Genomic DNA, 24,751 nt, shown 5'->3' on the forward strand with positions numbered 1-24,751 from the left:
CACTGTGTCACATGTGGCTGAACCGTGTCAGCAGCACCCTGCAGCCACAAGCGAAGGGAGCGAGCGAAGCGGACAGTCAGAGGTACAACTGAACAATTTTCCAAGTGAGAAGCCCTGCCAAGGGCCAGAGCCCATTGTCCCACGTGTGATCCAAACCCGTGGGTTCCAAGAGCAACTCGAGTCAATACTCAATGAGATGCTTTCGGTTCTGCCTAGCGGGCCTCTCTCCTCGACGGTCCCCACTATGTCTCACTCCTGTCCTGATCCTGAACCCTAAATTGCCAGCAATGAACTCATTTCATGTGTCCTAAGATGCACATTTTTTAACACCTTGCATTGGTCTACAGCAGACGCTGTCTTAAAATTAACTGGCAGAGGTCTTATGTCTTCGTGAATCCCATGGACAGAGGAGCCTGGCAGGCTACAGTCCATAGGGTCAAAAAGAGTTAGACACGACTGAAGCGACTTAGCACACATGCACATTATGCAAAAACAATGGTGCGTCCTGCGATCAATTAAATACAGCACCTCGAGTTCCTTCGAGCAGTTAATGTTTCATTGTGTACATTATAATTTGTGTTAGAGGTTCTCAGAGAACAGCCACCAGATGGACACAATCCTCTTTAGTGCCATGCCCGACGAGGCGCTTAAATGACTCACAAGGGTGCTGCCAAGAGCTGGAAGCGGTTGATGAAAGTTGCGTAGAGACCACGGCTGCAGTGACAGCTGCTGACTCTGCTCTAAAGGCTGATCTAATTAGCCATCCACACAGAACTAAGTCACTAAGTCACTCAGTTGTGTATGACTCTTTGTGACCCTATGGGACTGTAGCCCACCAGGCTCCTCTGTCCATGGGATTCTCCAGGCAAGAATTTTGGAGTGGGTTGCCATGCCCTCCTCCAGGGAATCTTCCCAACACGGGATCGAACCCACATCTCTTACATCTCCTGCATTGGCAGGCAGGTTCTTTACCACTAGCACCATCTGGGAAGCAGCAGCCTCAACTGATTTCCCAAAGATTTCTTTCTTCTCAGGACGATGATCTGTGCCTCTTTTTTTTCACGGTTGGTAGCCTCTTCCTTATAATCCAGTTCAGCACACACCTCCAACTTCCTTCTGAGGCTAATGTTCCAAAAGCTTAGTTTTCCATTTGTAACATAAGGAAGTAGTAGAAAAGGCTATACAGCTGAGGACAGAGGATAATTATAACACCAGAGAATTGAGGTCAGTGGCCGGGCCATCATGTAGGAACCCCCGCAAATCAAGAGCTGCTGGTACTCAGAACAGCATTTGGCATCCAATAACGTTGTGAATTTCATAACTACCCCTTGAAAGAACAAGGCTAGTGGGACATGAGTTGAGAAATGCCCTACCTGTGTGTGGGGACAGCTCATCCAGCAGCTTCACCATGCCTTCCCCCTGCTTGGAGGTCCACATCTTGATGGGCGATCCGCCTCCGATCCTGCGGTACTGCTCCTGAATTTTGGGGGTTCGGCGTTTGGCGATGAATGGTCCCAGCTTACTAAATCATTGAACATCAAAATCATTTTATTCCAGCTTAAGCAACCTCAGAAACATTTTCTACTCGATTTAAAACAAAACAAAAAAAAGGCAAAATTTAAGAAGAGCCTAATAAATCAAGCCTTTAGAAACAGAAGCTCAAGGTCACGGACACCAGCCAGCTCTTTTGACCCAGACTAGATAGAGAACCCGCTGGTCCCCGAGGAGCAGCCTCCTCTGCCCCACAAGCGGCTCTGGTGGCAGGAGCCCACCACCCGTGCAGAGCCTGCGGCTGTGTGCCAGCCCCTAACTTAACCACTCTTGATCCTGCACCTACAAGAGCTGGGACAAACCAGACATCTGGCAGTGCACAGCCCTCTTAATCCAAGAAAACGCACATTAATCCCAAAATGCACTTGCTCACGTGAGCAAAGACGTATGGGCAAGCATGTTCACTGAACACTGAACACAGTCCAAGTGTCCACCAGTGAGGCACTGGTTAAATAAATGAAGGTATGCCCACACCGTGCAGTTCTACACAGCCATGGAAACAGAATGAGCCAGATCTATACCATGTGTTACGGAATAATCTCCAAGAAACATTATTAAGTTTCAAACAAAAAGTAGCAAAGTGACAAATAAATAACATACATGAGCCCATTCACATTTGTGTAAAAGGGGGGATTGTGTGTGTGTGTATACTTGGATGTCCATGGACTACTTCTGGACCTAAGAGCACTTACCTCTGGGGTGGGTTAGTGGAAGGCTAGAGTCCAAGGGGAAAGAGACACCCACTTTTTACTGTAAATACTTTTTAATTGTTGGCATTTTTATCATATGCATGCATAATTTTTTTATTTAAAAACTCTATTTTAAAGAAAAAGAAAAGGGCTGCCCTGGTGGTTTAGTGGTAAATTCCATTGCCAATGCAGGAGACACGGGTTTAATCCCCAGGCCAGGAAGATCCCACATGCCACAGAGCAACTAAGCCCGTGCACCACAACTTCTGAGCCTGTGCCCTAGAGCCCGGGAGCTGCAACTCCTGAAGCCCAGGGACCCTGGAGCCCATGCTCTACAACCAGAGAAGCCAGGGCAGTGAGAAGCCTGCACGCTGCAACTGGAAACGCTCGCTGCAACTAAAGAAAAGCCTGTGCAGCAACAGAGACCCAGCACAGCCGAAAATAAATAAAATGAGTTTTCAAAGATAAAGGAGAGAAGGAAGAAGGGAAGAAAGAAAGAAGGGAAGAAGGACAGCAAGACTCCACCTTTACATCGCAAACGAATCATACTCATTGCTTCCCTGAGTGTCAGCCAGTCGTCAAGCACCAGGCACAAATGTATCTCCAAAGATCTTTAAAGGTCCTTCCGCAGTGTGTCCACACCACCGCGATTTCCAGAGCTCTGGGGAGGGAAGGGCTCAGGGGGAATCCTTACTGACTGGCTTTCTCTCTCCCCTGCAATTCTGATATCATAGCTTTCTCATAGCCAACAGAAAAATGCTGCTGCTGCTCCAGCCCTAACCAATATGCATTAAAACCATTTTTTTTTTCTTCTGGAAACTACAGAAATGAGACCCAGGGAGGGCAAAATGTACCACACAGGTAATGGATAAAGGACAGGCGTCCGCACGGATCTTACTCTTGGACGGGGAGCGTCATGAGGTCTTGGTCCAGGAAGAGCCTCTGAAGGAAGTCCTGGACTTCTTCGACGGTTTCCGGGCCCCCCATGTTCAGCATCAATATTCCAGTCCTCGGCTTCCTGCATAAAACAAAAGGTAAGAGTGGGTTTGAAGTACTTCTCATTTTCCTCTGAGGTAGACTCTTGGTTCAGCCAGCAGACTCTCACCTCGGCTGTCAATGCAAAGACCAAAACAGTGGATGGCAGGTCTCGTCACGGCCGTCGCAGTGAATGCAAGGGGCCAGGTCAGCTCAGTCCCAGGCCCAGCTCAGACGCTGACCCTCACCTCCTAGCTCCAACCCGGCCCCTAGACGTTCCTGGGTGCCCAATGTTTCTCTATTAAATTGCCAGCTCTGAGCAAAGACCCCATTCTTTGGGGACTGAGGGTCAAAGTATAAACCTAAAATTGTCCTGAGGAGGAAACTCCTGTTCACAAGACTGCCTCATGACTACACAGGTTACCTGATCTCTCCAGGCTTACGTCTCCTCGTCTGTAAAACAGACAGGTTACTTGGAGGATTAAGCGGATAACGTGCTCGGTCATTTAGCATGAGCCAGCACGTACGGTAGGTTCCATCCTACACAGCAGAGCCGTGGCTGCTGCTGCTGCTGCTAAGTCCTTCAGTCGTGTCTGACTCTAGTGACCCCATGGACTGCAGCCCACCAGGCTTCCCGTCCATGGGATTCTCCAGGCAAGAACACTGGAGTGGGTTGCCATTTCCTTCTCCAATGCATGAAAGTGAAAAGTGAAAGTGAAGTCGCTCAGTCGTGTCTGACTCTAGCGACCCCATGGACTGCAGCCTACCAGGCTCCTCTGTCCATGGGATTTTCTAGGCAAAAGTACTGGGGTGGGGTGCCATTGCCTTCTCCAGCAGAGCCGTGGGCATCCCTATAATTTTAAACCTCCACAGTGAACTACTAGCCCAGTTCTCTCTCTAAATAAATACATCCTTATTTATTCCCTTCTCTTTGGTTAATTATTATATTATTACTGACCTAAGTTATTCCCTGCTACTCCGCTTCCTTCTCCAGAGCCTGCCTGGACTCCTTTTCAGGGTCTCCTGCTGTGATGAACTACATTTCTCACTTTCCCCGCACCTCTCCACCCTTCGCCTAAAACCCAACTACTTGAGCAACTCCTACAAAACACTGGTCTAAATTACTCAAGTTGGTTCCAAGCTAAAGAATCAACATTACTGAATGAGCAAAGAGAAACAAAAAAGAAAGTCAAGCAGCTTCTGGGACCTTTTTTAAAAAAACGACTGTGCAAAAATCCAATATGTGCACAAGGTTAGGCGACCGTTACAGCTTTCTAATTCCTAAACATTTTCGTCACCCTCAAAAAACTCTCATACCCGTGACAACTATTCCCCATCCCCCCTGGCCCTCACCCCTGGCAACCTCTAATCTGCTTACGATTTGCCTATTCATTGAAACAGAATCATTTCTGGCCTATTGGCCTAAATAATATTATATGTGGTTTTCTGTGTCTGGTTTTTCACTTAGCATAAAGTTTGCAAGGTTCATTCATGTTGTAGCACGAATCAGTACTTCTTTCCTTTTTGTTGCCAAATAATATTCCATCATTTGGATATCCTCTCCACTCACTCTTGGTAAAATGAGAAATAAGCAGCCTCACATTTATTTAAAACGCCATTATTACAAATGCTGAGGGGTCTATTTTCTCAGTCTCCTACGCCAAAACCACCTCCAGTTAAAGCAGTGACTGGAGAAATCCTGCTGGGATGGCTCTCTTTTGGAAGATTGCTCGTATAGGGTTCTAAAGCTAATGATATGATGACAGTTTAATTGCAATTTTTTAAAAAGTGTCAGTCATGTTTGGCAATCATCTTAGGCAATAGAGTGGGTCAAATTTATACAAGTGGAAACTGTTTTCTTGATCGAACACACTTTAGATGGATGAAGTAGATATCTGAATTCTCGGCCTAAATTTTCAAAATAAGAACCAATCCCTGGGGAAAGGGAAGAGCTGCATTACAACAAAGTCAAGGATTTTCTCATTTAGACCCCACTGTATAGATTAACCAAGGTCACTTTTCCCACCATTGTCTTAGGCCAGGGTTTCTTGACCTCAGCCCCGCTAATGCTGGTAGCTGGGTAATCCTTTGTTATGGGGCTGACTTGTGTAATGTAGGAGGTTAGTAGCTACACTGGCCTCCAGTTACTAGATGGTAATAGCACACGCCACACCCCAGCTGTGACAACCAAAAACGTCTCCAGTTATTGCCAAATATGTCCCAGGGGACAAAAATATCCACTCCCCACCCTCTGTTCAGAACTAGTATGTTAGAGAAAGGGGTTTAGTCTCCTTTTACCAAACCAAACAACGACTTTGAAGTTACTGTTCCATAACTTTTCCACACCCTCTGACCAGAAGTCATATCAATGAATTAACAAACCTGCGTTTAGTTTTCTTTTCTTGATACCTGAAAATTCCAGATTCATTATATTGTGAAACTGCAATATTCCCTTAATCTTTCTACTTAGGCCACTGGTGTTCTCCTGGGATTCTGTCTTTCACCCTCAAAAAGCTGTGACTCACAATAAATTAAGTGCATTTTTCCGTGGATTGCTGCCAGTTAACAGATTACTGCTTAAGAGACTTACCTAAGCCACAGAGGGTATCAATGTGCAAACGGGATTTAGAACTGTTTTTCATCTATAACACCTGAGCTCAGAACAAGAGTGGTTTTAAATGGGATGTTACTCTGTCCTGCAAACCCATGTTTTTGCAAACCATGTTGATCTTATACATGAAAGAGACACACGATGTGAAAATACCTAAATACACGTGCACTTAATTCAGAACTGTGCTGTGCATGATGAATGGAGCATTAGGAAGCCCTAGTCTGACGCCCTTTATTCCCAGACGTGAAGAGCAAAGCTTTAGTCAAGGGTCAACATCTCCTCTCCCCTCCAGACACAGCACATCTGAGACCAAGGTCTGATTGGCCAAGTTCCCTTTGTTTGAATGGTAAAAGTGTTCACGGCAAACATATTCAAAGTTTCTCATTTGAAAAGTTTGCCACATTCTGCCATTTATATTCTTGACTTCTCAAAATAGAAGGTTTTTTCCTTTGAACTGTTAATTGGACAAAACCAAAATTGAAGCTCATCAATTAATAAAGGAACAAAATAATTCTACTCTGCTGTATATAATTGGCATCAAGATTAAAAAAAAAAAAAAACAAATCCCAGCTCTTCATTAAATCCCCTAGATGTAATCGGCCAGAGGATCTCTGCCGCCTCTAGAACAGGGTTTGGCAAACTCCAGTCCATCGGCCAAATTTGACCCCATGCTCCCTGACTGCTTTTGTAAATAAAGTTTTATTGGAATAGAGTTCCATTCATTTGTTTACATATCAGCAGTGGCTGCTCTCACATTGCAATGGGAAAGGTGAATAGCAGTAAACAAGACCAAATGGCCCATAAAGCCTAAAAAAATCACTCAGGGCTTTGCAGACAAATTTGTACTGTAGTATCGTCTAGTGCAGTCTGAACACTAAGCAACACAAGGCCTTCATCATATCTGGCATCAGAATGACTCACAAAGACACCAATTCATTGTCATTGTTCAGTTGCTAAGTAATGTCTGACTCTTTGAGACACCATGGACTACAGCACTCCAGGCTTCCCTGTCTTCACTAGCTCTTGGAGTTTGCTCAAATTCATGTTCATTGAGTCAGTGATGCCATCCAACCATCTCATCCTTTGCCACCCCTTCCTCCTGCCTTCAATCTTTCCCAGCATCAGGGTCTTTTCCAGTGAGTCGTCTCTTCACATCAAGTGGCCAAAGTATTGTAGCTTCAGCTCCAGCATCAATCCTTCCAATGAATATTCAGGGTTGATTTCCTTTAGGATCAACTGGTTTGATCTCCTTGCAGTCCAAGGGACTCTCAAGAGTCTTCTCCAACACAATTAGAAAGCATCAGTTCTTCAGTACTCAGCCTTCTTTATGGTCCAACTCTCACATCCATACAGGACTACTTGAAATACCATAGCTTTGACTATATGGACCTCTGTCGGCAAAGTGATGTCTCTGCTTCTTAATATTAAGTCTAGGTTGGTCACAGCTTTCCTTCTAAGGAGCAAGTGTCTCTTAATTTCATGGCAGCACTCACTTCATTATTTCTCTTTTTTTTAAATGGTGACTTAAAAAAATGTATTTATTTTTGGCTGTACTAGGTCTTCGTTGCTGAGCAGTCTTTCTCTAGTTGCTCAGAGTGGGGGCTACTCTTCAGTTGGGGCGCACAGGCTTCTCACTGTGGTGACTTCTCTTGTTGCAGAGCGCAGGCTCTAGGCACTCGGGTTTCATTAGCTGCAGTGCATGGGCTCAGCGGCTGCGGCACATGGACTTGGCTGCTCCTCAGCATGTGAGATCTTCCCAGACCAGGGACTGAACCCATGTCCCCTGCATTGTCAGGTGGATTCCTAACTACTGGAGCACCAGGGGAGTTCTATCATCTCTTGTATTCAAATACCAGAAATAACCAATGTGCTCTATAACATGGATAAATAAATCATGATTTAATAAAATACTCTTCAGTGAGTGAAAGTCGCTTAGTCCTGTCTGACTCTTTGCAGCCCCATGGATTGTAGCCTGCCAGGCTCCACTGTCCACGGAATTTTCCAGGCCACAATACTGGAGTGGTTAGCCATTCCCTTTTCCAGGGGATCTTCCCCACCCAGGGATCAAATCCAGGTCTCCCACATTGAAGGCAGATTATTTACCAGCTGAGCCACCAGAGAAGCCCAAGAATACTGGAGTGGGTAGCCTATCCCTTCTCCAGCAGATTGTCCCAACCCAGGAATCAAACCAGGGTGTCCTGCATTGCAGGCAGTTTCTTTACCAGCTGAGCTACCAGGAAATACTTTTAGGCTATTAAAATAATGTAAACTTTTTATAGTTACGTGACAGTCATATTATTAAACAAAAACAGGAAGTTATAAAAATAATTTATGCAACATTATCACATTTTGATAAATATATACTGAGTAAATATTAATAGGTATACAAGTAAATATTAATAGATACAAGTATAGAGACAAGATACTGGGTGGTGAGATTATCAGATTTTTTTCTTCTGTCTGTACTTTCTAAAATGAACTGATTTCTTTTCTATAAATATGACATAAAGTTACTTACTAGAATTTGGGAGTTTTTTAATTTTTTTTAATTCAATTTTAATCATTTAATCTTAAGGCTATTTATGTTGTTGACTTTGGCCACTAGGATAACATAGTAAAAAAATAATTTTTCTCCCAGGGTTCCACATCCAATCAGTTCTTCAGGTTACACCAAACCCTAAATATTTAAAGCACTCTGTACTATGGCTGGGATGAGAAAAGAGGGGCAGGGCGGGGGGAGGAATGGCTTCCTGCTGGGCCTGCCCCAGGACACAGACAGCATCTGTGCTTCCGGTCTTCCTCCCCATGGGTGCTCTTTTAGGACGCCCAAGAGTCAAAAGGAGTTGACTTGGGCCCCACCCTGGTGCCCGATCCCCAACAAATCTCAGTTCCCTGCAGATGCTCAATCATCATGCCCAGGGTCACACGTGACAAAAAGTAACAAACACAAAATAAAACTGTTTTATTTTCAAAGCTGTAGAACTCCGGCAGAACAACTGGTCTACCAGAAAGGTCAGGGAGTTAATGGCTCACAGCTACTTTCTTTCTCTCTTGCCCAGTGTTCAAGTGCGCTACTTCCATCTGTGTACTTGTCTAAAAAGTGCCCGTTATAGTCTTCTAATGCCTCTGTACCAGAGGGAGACTTGAAAACAGCTGTGGCTTCTGATATTGAAAAGGATACTCGGCAGCAACGCCAGGCCTGCTGACGTCCAAGCTGCAAACAGCAGAGGCGAGGGAGGGGACGTGCTTTGTTCTTTGATAAACTGTAAATCCTATCATGTTGTTTATAATTATGTTCAATGGGTTTGACAGTTTACTACAGAAATTTGTGGTAGATTAGTTATTCTTTTCCCTGCACAGGACATGTATTTCATAAGTATAATTATGTTAGGTTCATAAACACATTTCCAGCATACACATAATCTCTGTTACATGACGTGTTCCAGAACTAAGTTCCCACCTGATTTGCAGACTGCACACAACTCTGTGTCCTTTAACAAAAGCCCTGTGGGATTTTTATTTGTCAAGCAGATCTCAATGAAGCTGGGCAAAAAAGTTTAATTTTTAAAAAATGGAAAAAATCTATCAAAATTCAAAACAACTTGTAAAGCCTAAATTGGAGGTGAAATCTATAGTTTAACAGCTTTTGAAAGGAAGCCAAGAAAATAACATACCACTTCTTACATACTGGGTTTTCCCAACACCTCTCCTCCTAGGTAGCTGGTATCCACTGGTGTTTACGTCAGAAAAAAGGAAATCCTGATTAGTATGTAAAGTCAGACTCATACCTGTTCCCCGGCTGAGCCTGAGGCTTGGGGCTTCTGGCACGCTGGGTGGTTTCCGTGGTGGCCGCCGCTGTGGCCGCACCCGACTGGCACTTCCGTGGCTGACAGGCCCTTGAGCCGCCGTACAGCACTGTGACAAAATTAAAGTGGCAGCATGAAATCTAGCTGGAAAGTAATTTCTTTTGAAGAGACCCTCAGAGCATAATTCCTGGATTTAACATTTAAAGGGATGCTACAGCAGAGGCGACTTCCCCAGCATTTCTCTGCAGGTGGGTGCAGGCTCTTAAGCCCCGTCTGAGGGGATGAGGTGGTGTCCCCTGGGATGGCGTATCACAGCTGCCTGCACGCAACCTTCTTGGAAGCCTCCTCTCCCTGCTTTGGCTGCCGGTTTTCATATGATCCCTCAAGAGAATCACTGCATGTTATGATGGCAACATGCTACTCATGAAGGTAAGGAGCCGGTAGAAAAGGTTCAGACCACTGATTAGAGTGGCACACATGTGTGCTAAGTTGCTTCAGTCGTGTCCAGTTCTTTGCGACCCCGTGGACTGTAGCCCGCCAGGCTCCTCTGTCCATGGGAATCTCCAGGCAAGAATACCTGAGTGGGTTGTTGTGCCCTCCTCTGGGGGATATTCCCGACCCAGGGGTTGAACTCACGTCTCTTATGTCTCCTGCACTAGCAGGCGGGTTCTTTGCCACTGGTGCCACCTGGGAAGCTGGGCCAGTTTTCCACACTGGCATAAATCTCATATCTACCTATGAGCCTTCTCCAGTATGGCACTGGGACTGAGAACCCCAGGATCGAGCCTGGACTCTGACAAGCTGGGAGAATCCTTGTTTTCAAGGGCCGATGCTGGCCCTCCTCCTTCTCCACTCCACTCCACGGGGTATGCCATCTGTACCGCCAAGGATTCGTGAACTTCCAGAGCCACCCCCTGCCCCGCACAATTTCTGACCAGGCTCCCCAGTGCCCAGGACCCCATATTCCCTGAGTCCAAAGCCTCACTTCCAGGGTCCGCAGGCCTCTGCGGTGTCCATCCTCCTGAGGGTGGACTGTACCATCAGTATTAGTCATTCTTGACCTGAAGGGTAGCCAGTGGGTAGACTGCTCATGCGGTCAAGAGTGGAACTTGAACATGAACACTGGAGTAGGCACAAGACTCTTCATCATGCCAGCAGGCCAGGCATGGAGAGAGAAGCAGGGAGGTCTGCCCACCAGAGGCAACTTGCTCAAGGCCCTGGCATTTACACAGCAACTGTGAAGAGTTCAAGAGTTCACCCTTCCAGCCATTATCAAGGTCTATTTGTCAGCATAGCAGAACAGAACATAAAACAGTCTGCTAGCTGGCTATCTACGGGTCTTGTCCCAGGCACCTTAAGACTTAGTTGTGGGCCTGTAGAGTGGAGGAGGGCACGGGCCATACCCCGTTACAGTCTAGAGAGCATTCATCGTTAAACAACACGGAGTGAAGTGAAACGGAAGCCACGCAGTAGGTACTGAAGCTGGCAATGCGGGACAGTGGTTACTACCGTGCCCCGCGGCATACACACGACTTCCCCACCCCGTTCTCAAACCAGCAGGTCTCACACCAACGTGAAAGCAATCTCCTTCTACCCTCCTCCCACTTACGAGTCAAAGGCGTTCTGGTGAGGGACTCGGGCTGTGGACCAGCAGCTGGGTCTCTGGACAGTTCTGCCACTGACTAGTAACAGAACTGGGACTGGCTTGTAATCTTTTTGACCCTTACTTTCCCATCAAAAAATGATGACACCCTGCTATTCACAGCCTCCTGGTAAACATTACAGCAGGTAAGACCAGTGGAGTAATTTGCACAACGCCTGAAGGTGGCGCTAGCAGTAAAGAATCCAATGCAGGCTCCTTAAAGACACCTGGGTTCGATCCCTGGGTCGGGAAGTTAGTTCCCCAGGAGAAGGGAATGTCACCCCACTCCAGGATTCTTGCCTGAAAAACCCCACGGGCAGAGGAGCCTGGTGGGCTACAGTCCAGGGGGTCACAAAGAGTCAGACACGACTGAGCATGCATACATACATATAATTAGCGCCCGTATCATTTTCTTCTGTGTCTAGAGCATCCGGGCTACACCTGCTTCAATTTTTTTTTTAATTTTAATCACCTGGCATGTCTATAAAACATAGGAGAATGGTATTTCCCGGCCAGTTAGATTTCCAGCTATCCAGATTGTGCACATGCTCAGCAGAGCTAATAACATGAGCTTGAGCCAAACAATCCTTAACTCAAAGCAGAAGTGCAAAGACTGAAATGCAGAAGTGCAAGCCCACTCAAATGAAGTCTCGAACCAACTCCCATCTCCTTGTTTTAGACAAGCCCAATTCTGAACTGCATGATGAGACCTAAGCAGGCTCTCAATCAAGCCACCATGTCCCCAGTTCCTTATACGAATGAGGTTATATCAGATTCTATGGGGTATCAGAATGGAAATTTGGCATTACACAATTTGACTTTTGGTACTATAATAAGCTTTCCTCCTGCAAACTTTAAAAGGGGATGGGGTGGGGGTGGGGGCAAAAAGGGGTGAGAGTCTCCAACCAGTATATTAGTATTTCTTAGAACAATTTGGGAGCTGGGAGCTTTTTGAGCTGCTACACTATGGTCATGCCCTTAACTTACAAAATTCTCTTCTCTGAGGTGAAACACATTCTCAAAGAAGGGTGATGCTGCTAAAAAGAATGGAGCCTTTCCGCTCAGGATATAGGGTTAACACACCCACTTCTCAAGGACTTCCCTGGTGGTCCAGTGGTAAAGAATTCCCCTGGCAACCCAGGGGACACAGGTCCATCCTGGTTCGGGAAGATCCCACACGCCTCGGGGCAACTAGCCTGTGCACCACAGCTCGAGAGTAGCCCCACTCACCACAACTAGAGAAAGCCTACACAGTGAACATGCAGCATAGCCAAATACCAACCATCAATAATTTAAGAACAAATGAATAAAACACTCCTCTCCCCAATGATCTGAAGACTTTAGAAAAGCAGTGTGTCTCCTACTTAATGATTAGTATTAATCTATCTAAAGGAGTTTAATTATTCAAAGAACAAAATGAGACTTCTGAAAATACTCAGCTAACTGCTTGAGAGAAACTCAAAGGCACAGGTGGCATCATCTGGAGTAGACAGTGTGTTCCGAGCTAGAGAGATCCAAGTAGAAATTCCAGACAGGACCAAACGAAGTTATGTGCCAGTACTTGGGCAACTCACTGAGCTACTCCAAGCCTCACTTTTCCTCACCTGTAAAACAGTGATGAGGCCAAACTTTCAGCACTCTTGCAACGATTAGGAAAACTTTTAGAAATCTATATCCAGCTCCAAGAACAGTGCCTGGCACAATGCTGGTAATTAATCAAGAAGTAAGAACACTCAATAGTAAGGACTGGCCTGCCCATAAACTAAGACCAGGTAATTCTAACCCTACTCTTGGCGTGGACAACTGGTCTACCTTTGGAAGGCTTACAGACAATAAAAGCTATAAAACCAAGGGACACACAGAAGAGAAGATGGTGTAAGAAAACAAAATGTCATCAATTCCTGGACACACCAAATACATGACTTAAGACGTTCAGTAGTATTAATTGGTCCCCCGAAACCAAATTATTTAATATTTTGGCTGCCTGGGGCTGGTATACGGGAGAGTAGAAGCAAGGTGCACAAGGACCTAATGCTGCTCTTTTCTACCACATAGGAGATGAGGATTATTTTAAAAGGTCCTTATAAATACGTGTATCATTTTAAAAATCAACAGAAATAAGGTTCTATGTTAAAACTATTAATAAGCACTTGGGGAGAGGAGGCTTTAAGAATTGTTATCTATCTGATATGGAGCCACAATGTTCTAATGTATTAAACATTGATATGTATATATATTTTTATTATTCTAGATTTGCTTTTTTTCTAATTACAAAAGATATATATGCCTAACATAGAAAATTGGAAAGGAAAAGGCACAGAGAAACAATAGTTATTCTATCAACTTTCTAAAATATACATATACTATATACGTATATACCAGGAGCTTCTAATTAATTCTGTAATATGCTAAAAACACAGAATATAACATTTTGCTTTTCTACTTTGAGAATTCATTTTGAGAAATACTATTCAATTTTTCCTATCCCAGATGTTAATCCTTTCATATAAAACAAGATAAAGTAGTATGAAAGTGAAAGTGAAAATGTTACTCAGTAGTCTCAGACTCTTTTGAGACCCCATGGACTATATAGCCCACCAGCCTCCTCTGTCCATGGGACTCTCCAGGCAAGAATACTGGAGTGGCTTGGCATTCCCTTCTCCAGGGCATCTTCCCGACCTAGGGATTGAACCCAGGTATCCTGTATTGCAGCAGATTCTTTACCATCTGAGCCACCAGGGGAAATCAGTCTGTAATTCAATTGAACTTCAAATCTATTTCTGCTGTGGCTTCTGAATCCTTCCAGTTAGTTACTTATAACCTGGACAACAAAGCATTTAAAGATACTCAAATTGTTCTATGACCTCAACTCTAGAGCCTTGTCAGACTTTCTTTGCCACTGGAAAAGGTCAGTGAAAGAAAAGACTAATTTGACACTTCTTTCAGCCCTGTTACTGGCACTGGGCTCCCTTTTCTTAAAAGATAATGTCTTTCATCTCCCACTGCCCTTGCTGACCTGACTGTCATTGGACACTGCGTCCTAACAAAGGCACCTGTACTAACATATGGAGCTCAGAATGGACCCTCTCCACTCCTTCTCAGTAGGTGCCAGGTGGACAAGTTAGGGAACTTCTTTTTAAAAAATTTAATAAATCAGGTCTGGGTCTAATCAACATTCAAATGCACTAATCAAGCATCTTAGCAAGAGGCAGCCTTTTATGCAACAGTAACATTTTGAGGGTATCTATGTATCTACTGTGGGCCAGGCCCTTGGCTGCAGCCTTTACCTGTAACCAGCTAATCTTCATGGCAAGCCTATGAGGTATTACCTTCTCTGGGTCTGGCAAATTTCACGCTGGGGTGAATGCCTCGCTCCGGGATGGGGGAAGGGGGGAGGCGGGAGGTTGGGCGGGGTGGGGGGCGGGTAGAAATCGCAGGAATGCTGCAGAGCTAGCTAGTGTCCCAGCCAGGTGTGTCTGAACCAGGGTCCAATCGGCCCATGTTTTGGACGCATCCTATGTTCACCTGTGTATCAGAAACCCGTGGCGTTCTCAGTGGGTCTTATTTATTCTCCAAATATCTCTAGGAAATACTAGCCCAGGCTGCCCTGGATTGTTTATTATCCAAATATCTAGTTTGGGCTAGAAAACTATTCCCCAAATATCTAATCCTGGGCTAGTATTTTCTAGCCCTGGAGTGGGTCCTGCTGCCAAGGACGAGTGAGCACCGGAGGTGCTGCCAGGGGCCAGGGCAGGGCAGCAATGGGCAAAGTGTGATCTCCGCCACCAGGGAGGGAAGCCCAGGGAGGAGACCTCTGCTGATGCTCCTGACAACGATGCCAACGTTACTGTCTCTGCGGCGGGCCCTTAACGCGCTCTGCCTCCCGTGATCACAACCATCCTGTGGCTCTCATTAGTCGTATTTTACAGATGAGATTCAAGACAGAAATTTCAGCCCCTGCTCACGGCCACCCACCTGACCCACGGGGCTCCGGAACCCCTCCCCGCGGCCGCTCAGGGTCCCTGGGTGACCCACGTAGCCCCCCTCTCGCTCCTCCCAGGGGAGGCCCCCTTTCCGGATCCCTTCTCCGCCCCTCTGCGCCCCCCGCCGCCGGTCCGGGACGTTCCCCAGGCTCCGGGGCTCCGGTGTCCGCTGCCCGCTGTCCCCGCCTCGGCGGCGGCCGCCACGGCCCCACTTACGCCGATCGCGGAGCAGGACGCCCGCAGATCGCAAGGCCGCAGCCATGTTTGCGCCGACTGAAAGCCCGGCCCGGGACCGGGGTTCCTCCGGCGGCAGCACAACCAAGAACCCGCCCCGCCAACCGCCTAGCCGCGGAGCCCAGCACCAACCAGCCACGCAGCCCCACCGGTGCGGCAACGCCCCGCTACCGGCTGGACGCCCTCTCATTGGCTGTCGGGTGGGGAGGAGGGCGGGGTCAGGCGGAGACACGCCCCTCTGTCCGGCGGTTCCCAAAGCAAAGGCCACTGCCTGCTGAATTCCAAGTGATGCGTTCTGAGCTTTAGTGGTGTTCGACCTTTTCTGACCCCATGGACCGTAGCCTACCAGGCTCCTCTGTCCATGGGATTCTCCAGACAAGAATACTGGAGTGGGTTGCTATGTCCTCCTCCAGGGGCTCTTCCTGACCCAGGGATCGAACCCATTTCTCTTACCTCCCCTGCGTTGCAGGCGGGTTTTTTGGTAGTTTTTTGTTTTTTTTTTTAACCCACTGGTGCCACCTGGGAAGCCCCAAGAAAGGGCCCAGGACTGTGCTATTGGCATCTTCCACCCCAACCACCAAAATGCTGTTCCGGTCGCCCTGAAAGAATCGGCCTGGTTGCAAGCACCCATCTAACCAAGGCAGGAACTGCAGGAAAGAACTTTCTTGACATTTCCATTACTATTGGTTACATAGGACAATGCCTCAGTGCTCCAGTTTTGTTGCCTAGTTGCAGCACAACTAGGCAGACCCTGTTTTATTTTGCTTTGAGAGAAGAAATTATTTTATGTCAGACACTCATGACATAATTATTAAGTTCCTCTGAGTATCTCTTTGCAGCAGAGTTTGACAGCTGGGAACCAGAAAGCAAACCTTATGCTGCTAACATAGGAGCATTAGGAAAAGTGAAGGCCAGTCTGGCAAACGCATTTTTTTGGAGGGCTGGGATGGTGAGGTTCGTCAGTATCATGTCTGCTGACCTTTGCAAGGTGACTGCCAGGCCCCAAACCTGCCCACGAAACAGGTGCCCCCCTCATTTCTAGCCCTTCCTACATTGCCACACCTCTGCCCACCCTTCCAGTTCTTACCTTCAGTACATCTCCAAGTACAAGATCAACCTTTGGAACAGAAAGGTGTCACATACTATTCTTTCATTCACTGAACAAGTATTGAGCACCTACTGTGTGCAATGGGGAAACAGCAGTGAAGAGAACAGACAAGGGTCTTACATGGGGATATAGGGGAGAGACAGAAAACAATCACAATATGCAGTATTTGGGGTAATGATGAGGGTTAGAAAGAATGAAGGGAGATGGGGGAGGGGAGCCTAGTGTGATTGAAACAGATGGGTCAGAGAAGTCCTCACTGACACTTAGGCAGAGACCTGAAGAAGTAAGGGGGCAAGCCATGTGGAACATTGCAGGAAGATGGAGTCTAGATCGAGTGGAAAACCAGTTTTCTGTAGCTAAAATGTATGCTTTTGATTGAATTAGTTTATTCTTAAAGATAGTCCTTTTTATGGTTTCAAGCTCAGTGTAAAATGTCAAATTAAGTGGATTGCCTTTCATACTATGTATATAATCTTTGAATCAAGAAGGAGATGTTCACTGAGAAGTGGACACTGCTTTCCTATATGCTTGGCTAACTTTCCATTCTTAGGACAAAAATTACATGAGTTTAGTTTGGCCTTTTGGAGAAGGAAATGATAACTCACTGCAGTATTCTTGCCTGGAGAATTCCATGGACAGAGGAGTCTGGAGGGCTACAGTCCATGGGATAGCAAAGAGTCGGACATGACTGAATGACTAACACACTTTAGTTTGCCCTTTAAAGAGGTGATCTTGGACTTCCTCGGTGGTCCAGTGGCTGAGACTCCACTTTCCCAATACAGAGAGCCTGGGTTTGATCCCTGGTCAAGGACTTAGATCCCACATGCTTCAACTAAAGATCCCGCATGCTTCAATGAAGACTGATTGCATTCCACAACTAAGACCCAGCACAGCCAAGTATTAATAAATAAGTAAATATTTTTAAAGAATTTTGTTTCTTAAATTTATTCTTTTTTTTTTTTAATTTTATTAAGGTGGTTTTTGTAGATAATATACTCTTCTACCTAAAGTGAAGTGAAGTGAATTCGCTCAGTCGTGTCTGACTCTTTGCGACCCCATAGACTGTAGCCTACCGGGCTCCTCTGTCCATGGGATTTTCCAGGCAATAGTACTGGAGTGGATTGCCATTTGCTTCTCCAGGGGATCTTCCCAACCCAGGGCTCAAACCCAGGTCTCCCACATTGTAGACAGATGCTTTACCGTCTAAGCTACCAGAGAAGTCAACCTAAAGACTTCTACCTAAAGTCTAAACCTATTGCTTTTAAATCAACTACACAAAAAGTCTCTACATTTTGAAATGCTGTGCTAGAGAAAGTATGAACAAGGCCAGAGAGCTAGAAAAGTTCAAGGGTTTTTAACAGTTCAGCTACTTCTGGGAGGCTCTGGATAAGTCACTTCTCCATCCCTGGTACTGGGCCCCACCTGCTCAGTGAAGATAAGGAGGGTCTTCTGGCCCCTCCCAGGGAAATGCCAATGATTAGTGACAAGGCATAAAGGTGCCAAATCTCACATAATCAACACTGGGGCGAGTTCAGTTTGTATCTTGCCAGAAATAAGAAAGGAGCTAGCAAAACATGCTTTATTAAGTGTATCAACATAATAACATTTTTTAGAAAATGAATGCACCATTTCATACATTTTCCTCACATCTTATATTTTTATTTTTACTGACTTTTAAAAAAACTCATTCAAAATTATGTTCATGTATAAACCCCCCCGATACACATATTAAGACTCATAGGTTACAAATGGAAACAGAACTTTATTATTTTTCCCCAAAGACAACTTCATGACATTTGTTATTTCTAATCTATGGCTTATTTCTTATAAACATCAAATATAACAGCTTTTCAGTGAGCAAATTTTTATGTTCTTTTGAAATGAAAGCAGATAAAATATGCTTTGTATGTGTCCTTTTCAAAACTGATTGCAAAATACAACCCTTACATCAGAAACTGTGAATTCTAAATATGGGTTTACTAAGAAATCCAGAAAATCTTTAAAAGGCTAAATGAACTTAAAAAACTATATGAGATTTTTATATATTATGTATATATTTCTATGTATATATACATGTATGTATGTATATATAAATGTATTTTTCTGGTTTAAATATCTGTAGCAAAATAATAACCACTTTCCTTAACAAACAGAAGGCACAGTCTCTGGGCAACTCAGATAAGCAGCACCCCCATCACATGGAGAGAGGGCTTGTTTGAGCTCAGGTGACTTAATTAGTGAAGAAAGCATTCTCTTGTCACAGCCAACACTCAAGAGTTCAGCCTGTGGTCCTAAATAAAATGAATTTGTTGGTTTCAGCTCAATGCTTCAATGCAGAAGGGGGTGGGAGGAGATCCCCTAATTCATTATTTGCCATGACTGGCACCTCCAGGCTGCACAGACTAAATTTAGACTACTCAATTCTGTCTCCTTAATCAGAAAAACAACAGAGCGAGGGAGGGATGGTCTTAAATGTAGGGAGAAAGAGTGGCTTCGTGAGGCAGACAAATGGTGAGCTCTAATAATTACTCAGGGAAAGCTGATCAATGGTCCCCACGACTGTTTTCTAGCAAAGAGGCCGCCAAAGTCTAGGCCAATGGAATATGCATTGACTGCCCCCTTAACCACACAGAGCCTCAGAATCAAGCCCACTCGTGATGATGGGTTTCTTAGCTCATCTGCACATTTTGATGGAGCGTCTACGATGAGCCAAGCATTGTATCAGACACTGTGAAGGATAGAAAGTAAACTGCACCCTCAGCGTTGACATGTACACCGCCATGGGTGGGGTGGACAGCCGGTGGGGGCTGCTGTGTGGTCAGCGCGCTCAGCTCAGGGCTCTGTGATGACCTGGAGGGCTGTAACTGGGGCCAGGGTGGGAGGGAGGCTCAAGCGAGAGGATGCATATACACGTGTGTGTGTGAGCGCTAAGTCGCTTCAGTCGTGTCCGACTCTCTGCGACCCCATGGACTATAGCCACCAGGCTCCTCTGTTCATGGGAGTCTCCAGGCAAGAAGACTGGAGTGGCTTGCCATGGCCTCCTCAGGGGATCTTCCCGACCCAGGGATCGAGCCCAGGTCTTTTATGTCTCCTGCGCTGGCAGATGGGTGCTTTATCACTAGTGCCACCTGGGAAACCCAGATATGTATATTACATATAGCTGATCCACACTGCTGTATAACAGAAGGTAACACACCATTGTAAAGCCGTTATACTCCAATTTAAAACATAAATTAAAAAAGTAAACTGTACTCCCAAGTAGCTCATTCATTTATGAAAGAAATATGTATAGAGGGCGCACTACCTATGTCAGGCACACGGTGGGCATAGCAATGAACTGGGCTGTCTCTACTTTCACGCAACTTACATTCTAGAAGGCAAGGCAGACAATAAACAAAAGATACGTGCCACAATGTCAGCTATGACTAGGAACCGTGAGGAAAAATAAAGGGGACGAAGGAATGGAGGGAGGGGTTGCTGTGGGACATGGCTTCTCTAAAGGTGGTGGTTGAGCGGGGGGCCTGTGAGGAGTGAGGGACGCTGTCTGTGGAAGGGCTTTGTGAGCAGAGAATCAGAAAGTGCTGGGATACATTGAGGCTTTTGTTCATTCCATGGGGCTGCTGGAACAGAATACCACAGAGCAGGGGGCTCAAGACCACAGAAATGTACTGCATTCTCGTCTGGGGCTAGAAGTTCAAGTCCAGGTCAACAGGGCCATGCTTCCTCTGCAGTCTGTTCTCCTGAACCCTTTCCTGTCTCTTCCTAGCTTCTGGCAGCCCTTGACGCTCCTGGCCTTGCAGCTGCCTCGCTCTGATCTCTGCCTCTGTCTTCACAAGGTCTTTTCTCAGTGCATCTCTTTCCCATAACCATCTTCCCTCTAGAAGGACACCGCTCGTACAACCGAGTCCAGTATTCTTGTTGGAAAATCCCATGCACAGAGGAACCTGGTGGGCTACAGTCCACAGGGTTGCAAAAAGTCAGGACTGAGCGACTAAACCACCACCACCACCATATTGGATAAAGAGCCCACCCGACTGACCTCATCTGAATTTGGCTACACTTGCAAAGAACCTCTTGTTAATAAGGTCACATTTCCAAGTACCAGACAGGAGGATTTTAATATACAGGGGAAGGGGGTAATTTTTGGGAGGCAGGGGACACAGTTCACCCCATAAGAAGGACTTGAGGGACAGTAAAGGAAACTGCATGTCTTGAGCAGAGTTTGTGGGGTGGAGGGCAAGGAATTTTGGCTGATTAGACTGATGTTGAAGCTGAAACTCCAATACTTTAGCCACCTGATGCGAAGAGCTGACTCATTTGAAAAGACCCTGATGCTGGGAAAGATAGAAGGTGGGAGGAGAAGGGGACAACAGAGGATGAGATGGCTGGATGGCATCACCGACTCAATGGACATGGGTGGGTGGGCTACGGGAGTTGGTGATGGACAGGGAGGCCTGGCATGCTGTGGTTCATGGGGTCACAAAGAGTCGGACAAGACTGAGTGACTGAACTGAACTGAGGAGATGAAACACTTCATCTTTTGAACAGATCTCCCTCTAACAGAGTAATCCATGCTTTGAGTTCAAAACATTCACTTTGCCTGCAGTGTAGAGAGAAACGTAGGGCTCTTATGCCAGTTGTAAGGCATGTATCGGATGACTAAGTTCATTTCCTCCGTGGGGTTCTAGTTTTTGTTTATTTATTTATTTGAGATCATATTGGGCAAGAGTGTTTCTCTCTGAGATCACTGCCCCCGGGGCGCTGGGAGGGTCCCTCCACCCCTTCTGGCCTGCCTCTGCCAGGATCCCAGGGTCCCACCAGTCTTAGATGCGGTTTGCGTTTATTTCTCGGCTTGGCAGTCCTGCTCCTTGCAGATACATTCAAACCAAGGCAGCTGACTTTTTCCAGCAAGCTCTCATTCCCTGTCAGAGCCCTGTGCAGAAGGCAGTTTTTCTTTCTGTGCTCTTTGGGGCCAGTTTTCTAGATTTCACAGAAAAGCCAGCCTTCCAAGGGCCCCCTTCATGCAGGGATGGGTCTAGCCCTTCCTCCATCGTCCTGTCTAGGTGTGGCCTGGGCATTCCAGAAGACGCGTATATGATGTGTTCACTTTGTGAAAATTCATAGTGTTGCACACTTATGTGTGCTCTTTTTTTGTATATTTTAGTGAAGTGAAAGTCGCTCAGTCATGTCCGACTCTTTTGCGACCTCATGGACTATACAGTCCAAGGAATTCTCCAGGCCAGAATACTGGAGGGGGTAGCCTTTCCCTTCTCCAGGAGATCTTTCCAACCCAGGGATCAAACCCAGGTCTCCCGCATTGCAGATGGATTCTTTACCAGCTGAGCCACAAGGGAAGCCCAAGAATACTGGAGTGGGTAGTCTATCCCTTCTCCAGCGGATCTTCCTAACCCAGGAGTCGAACCGGGTCTCCTGCATTGTAGGCAGATTCTTTACCTGCTGAGCTACCAGGGAAGCCCTTTTTTGGTATATTTTAGTACAACTTTAAAAAAGACCCCAAGTGCCTTTATCTGGGTTCAATTCTCCCTCTAACTCCCGTACCTAACCCAACAGCTCTGGCTTGGAGACCCTCTCTATTCCTTCTTCCCCAGTTCTGATGTCTAGAGGTATTCCTTTCACTCAGCTAAGAGGAGAATGTGTGTGGAATTAATATCTTTATCCAGTAAAGTTACCTGTTTATAGTGGGGGAGGAAGAAGCGAGTAGAAGTTTCCCTGATTAAAGTGAATAATGAGGGTTTCCCTGGTTTCCCTCCTCCCTAGGAGGTTCCAGGTTGGCAGCAGCAGGTACCCCTGGACATGGGGATGAAAGAGAGAGATGCTAGACTGAGACAGATTCAGGGAACTATACGCTTCACCCTCCACCCCTTTCCCTCCACAGGAGATGGGAAGAGTCTGCGGTCCAACCAGCGCAAGAGGAGGTATCCAAGGATGTTGACATCAAGGACTCACACCCAACAGCTTAGGCAGCTCACCCTACAGGAGGGCTCACATCTTTCCCAACACACTTTAAAAGCATTTTACCTCCTATTTGGAATTCTCAGTAGAAAAACAAGTATCATTTGACATCTGAGAAAAGTCTCCAGGACAACAACATGTTTGGCAGCAGGGACTGGTTTTGAGGAAAACAATTTTTCCATGGACCTGGGGTGGGGATTGGGGAGTGGTTTGGGGATGATTCAAGAGCAGCGATGGGTAGCAGCTGTAAATACAGATGAAGCGTCACTCACTCCCCTGCCACTCACCTCCTGCTGTGTAGCCCGGCTCCTATCAGGCCACGGACCGGTACAAGTCCACGGCCCAGGGGTTGGGGACCCCTGCTTTAAGAGGAGAGACAGAGACCCAAACACACAGAAGAAAACGTGGAGGAAACGGGCATGATACAGGAAGAAGAAAACTTGGATAAAAGACCATAAAGATGGAACTTGCTGAGACCAGGGTAAAAAAAAATTTTTTTTTTTTTTTAATATTTTACTATGCTAACGGAAACAAAAAACTCAATAGATGGTTTGAGGAAAAGTTGAAGAAAACGTTCAGAAAATAGCAAGCAAAAAGAAAAAAACATACAAGGTAAAAGGATTTAAAAGGAGGTCTGCTACGTGAATAATAGCAGTTATGGAAAAAAACAAGAGGGAACACTTTCTAAAAAACAATGGAAACTTTTTCACAAAGGAAAGCCATGACTTTCTGAATTTAAAAAGCCTATCAACTTCCCAACAGAATGGGAGAACAGTCCCAAGAAATATCATCATATTTCAGAACATGGGGACAAACTTCTAGAACAGACAGGTCTTATGTAGAAGACCAAGGATGAGAATGGGAATTCTACACAGCAACACTGGGAACTAGAATGGTAACACTGAAAGCCAGGGCTGCAAAATCCTGAGGGAAAAATGCTTTCTAATCCACGATTTTATACGGAGACTATTCCAGACTCATGGAGTCTCTGGCTCCTGCATTGGCAGGTGGATTCTTCACCACTAGCGCCACCTGGGAAGCCCGTAGCATGCATGCATGGTTTCAGTGTGAAGATAAGCTAAAAACACTTTTTAGATAGACAAGTTCTCAGTGAACTGACCTTTCATGCACCCTTTCTCAGGAAATTACTGGAGGATGTGCTCCATCAAAATGAGGAAGTAAACCAAGAAACAGGGAAACATGGGAAACAGGATGTCCAATAGAGAAGAAAGATGACGGGGGTTCTCTGGGTGGCAGTCAAAGAAGACCCCAGGATGACAAATATGTTTCAAGATTCCAGTGCGGCTGGTTCGGACTACAGCAGACAAGCTCTAAGGGAAGCTTCTGATGAGCACCTGATGTGCCTTGAGTACCTCTGGGGACTGAATTCATGACGAAAAATAAGATGACCGTTCGTTATACGTTAGTCGCTCAGTCATGTCCGACTCTTTATGACCCCATGGACTGTATAGCCCGCCAGGCTCCTCCATCCATGGGATTTTTCAGGCAAGAATGCTGGAGTGGGTTGCCATTTCTTTCTCCGGGGGACCTTCCCAACCCAGGGGTCGAATCCGGGTCTCGCACATTGCAGGCAGACTCTTACCATCTGAGCCACCAGGAAAGCCTGACTGTTCATTATGGGGGGAAAGTTGGCCAGGAAAGCATTAGTAATAACACGGTCAACCAAAGTAGTGATATCGCTAAGCTGGAAGGACAGAGAGATGAGAAGGGGGCACATGAACGTGGGGCAGGGAAAGGAAGAAGCAAAATCTTCATGGAGGAGCAAGAGAGAATGTCTAAAACCAAAAAATGTAGACCTGTTTTTTTAGTAACATGGAGGTAAATGCCTGAAGAAGCTAAAACTTTTGAACATCTCCATTTCTGTGAGCCAGAGTACTAGAATGGATTAAATACAAACTCAATTTTGATGCCAGAAACCAGAATCTCTGAGCTGCAGAGTATACCAATGTTTTTTCAGAGCTAACACTCTTCACCTAATCATTAGTAACAATCCAGGAGGTAGAAGGAAACTTTTCAGCATAAGAAACTGAATCATTTAATTGACCGGCAATTACCAAATACTACTGGAGAATGAAATGGTAACCCACTCAGCATTCTGGCCTGGAGAAGCCCAGGACAGGAGAGCCTGGCGGGCTACAGTCCACGGGGTCGCAAAGAA

At 45.9% G+C, this 24,751-nt stretch overlaps 1 protein-coding gene across 1 annotated transcript in view; it reads right to left on the bottom strand.

The window, feature by feature from the left end:
• The window catches only part of FECH (ferrochelatase), a 35,945-nt gene extending 20,320 nt beyond the window's left edge, over nucleotides 1-15,625 (bottom strand). Inside the window, exons 1-4 of the mRNA XM_061400304.1 lie at nucleotides 15,474-15,625; nucleotides 9,615-9,741; nucleotides 3,139-3,258; nucleotides 1,374-1,522 (exon numbers count right to left, since the gene is read on the bottom strand). Coding sequence (XP_061256288.1) covers nucleotides 1,374-1,522; nucleotides 3,139-3,258; nucleotides 9,615-9,741; nucleotides 15,474-15,519 — 442 coding nt within the window. The 5' untranslated portion in view covers nucleotides 15,520-15,625. The remainder of the gene's footprint in view (nucleotides 1-1,373; nucleotides 1,523-3,138; nucleotides 3,259-9,614; nucleotides 9,742-15,473) is intronic.
• Between the last annotated feature and the right edge of the window lie 9,126 nt (nucleotides 15,626-24,751).

The sequence above is a fragment of the Bos javanicus genome, chromosome 24 (genome assembly GCF_032452875.1).
Source record: "Bos javanicus breed banteng chromosome 24, ARS-OSU_banteng_1.0, whole genome shotgun sequence".
In the NCBI taxonomy this organism is placed as follows: domain Eukaryota; kingdom Metazoa; phylum Chordata; class Mammalia; order Artiodactyla; family Bovidae; genus Bos; species Bos javanicus.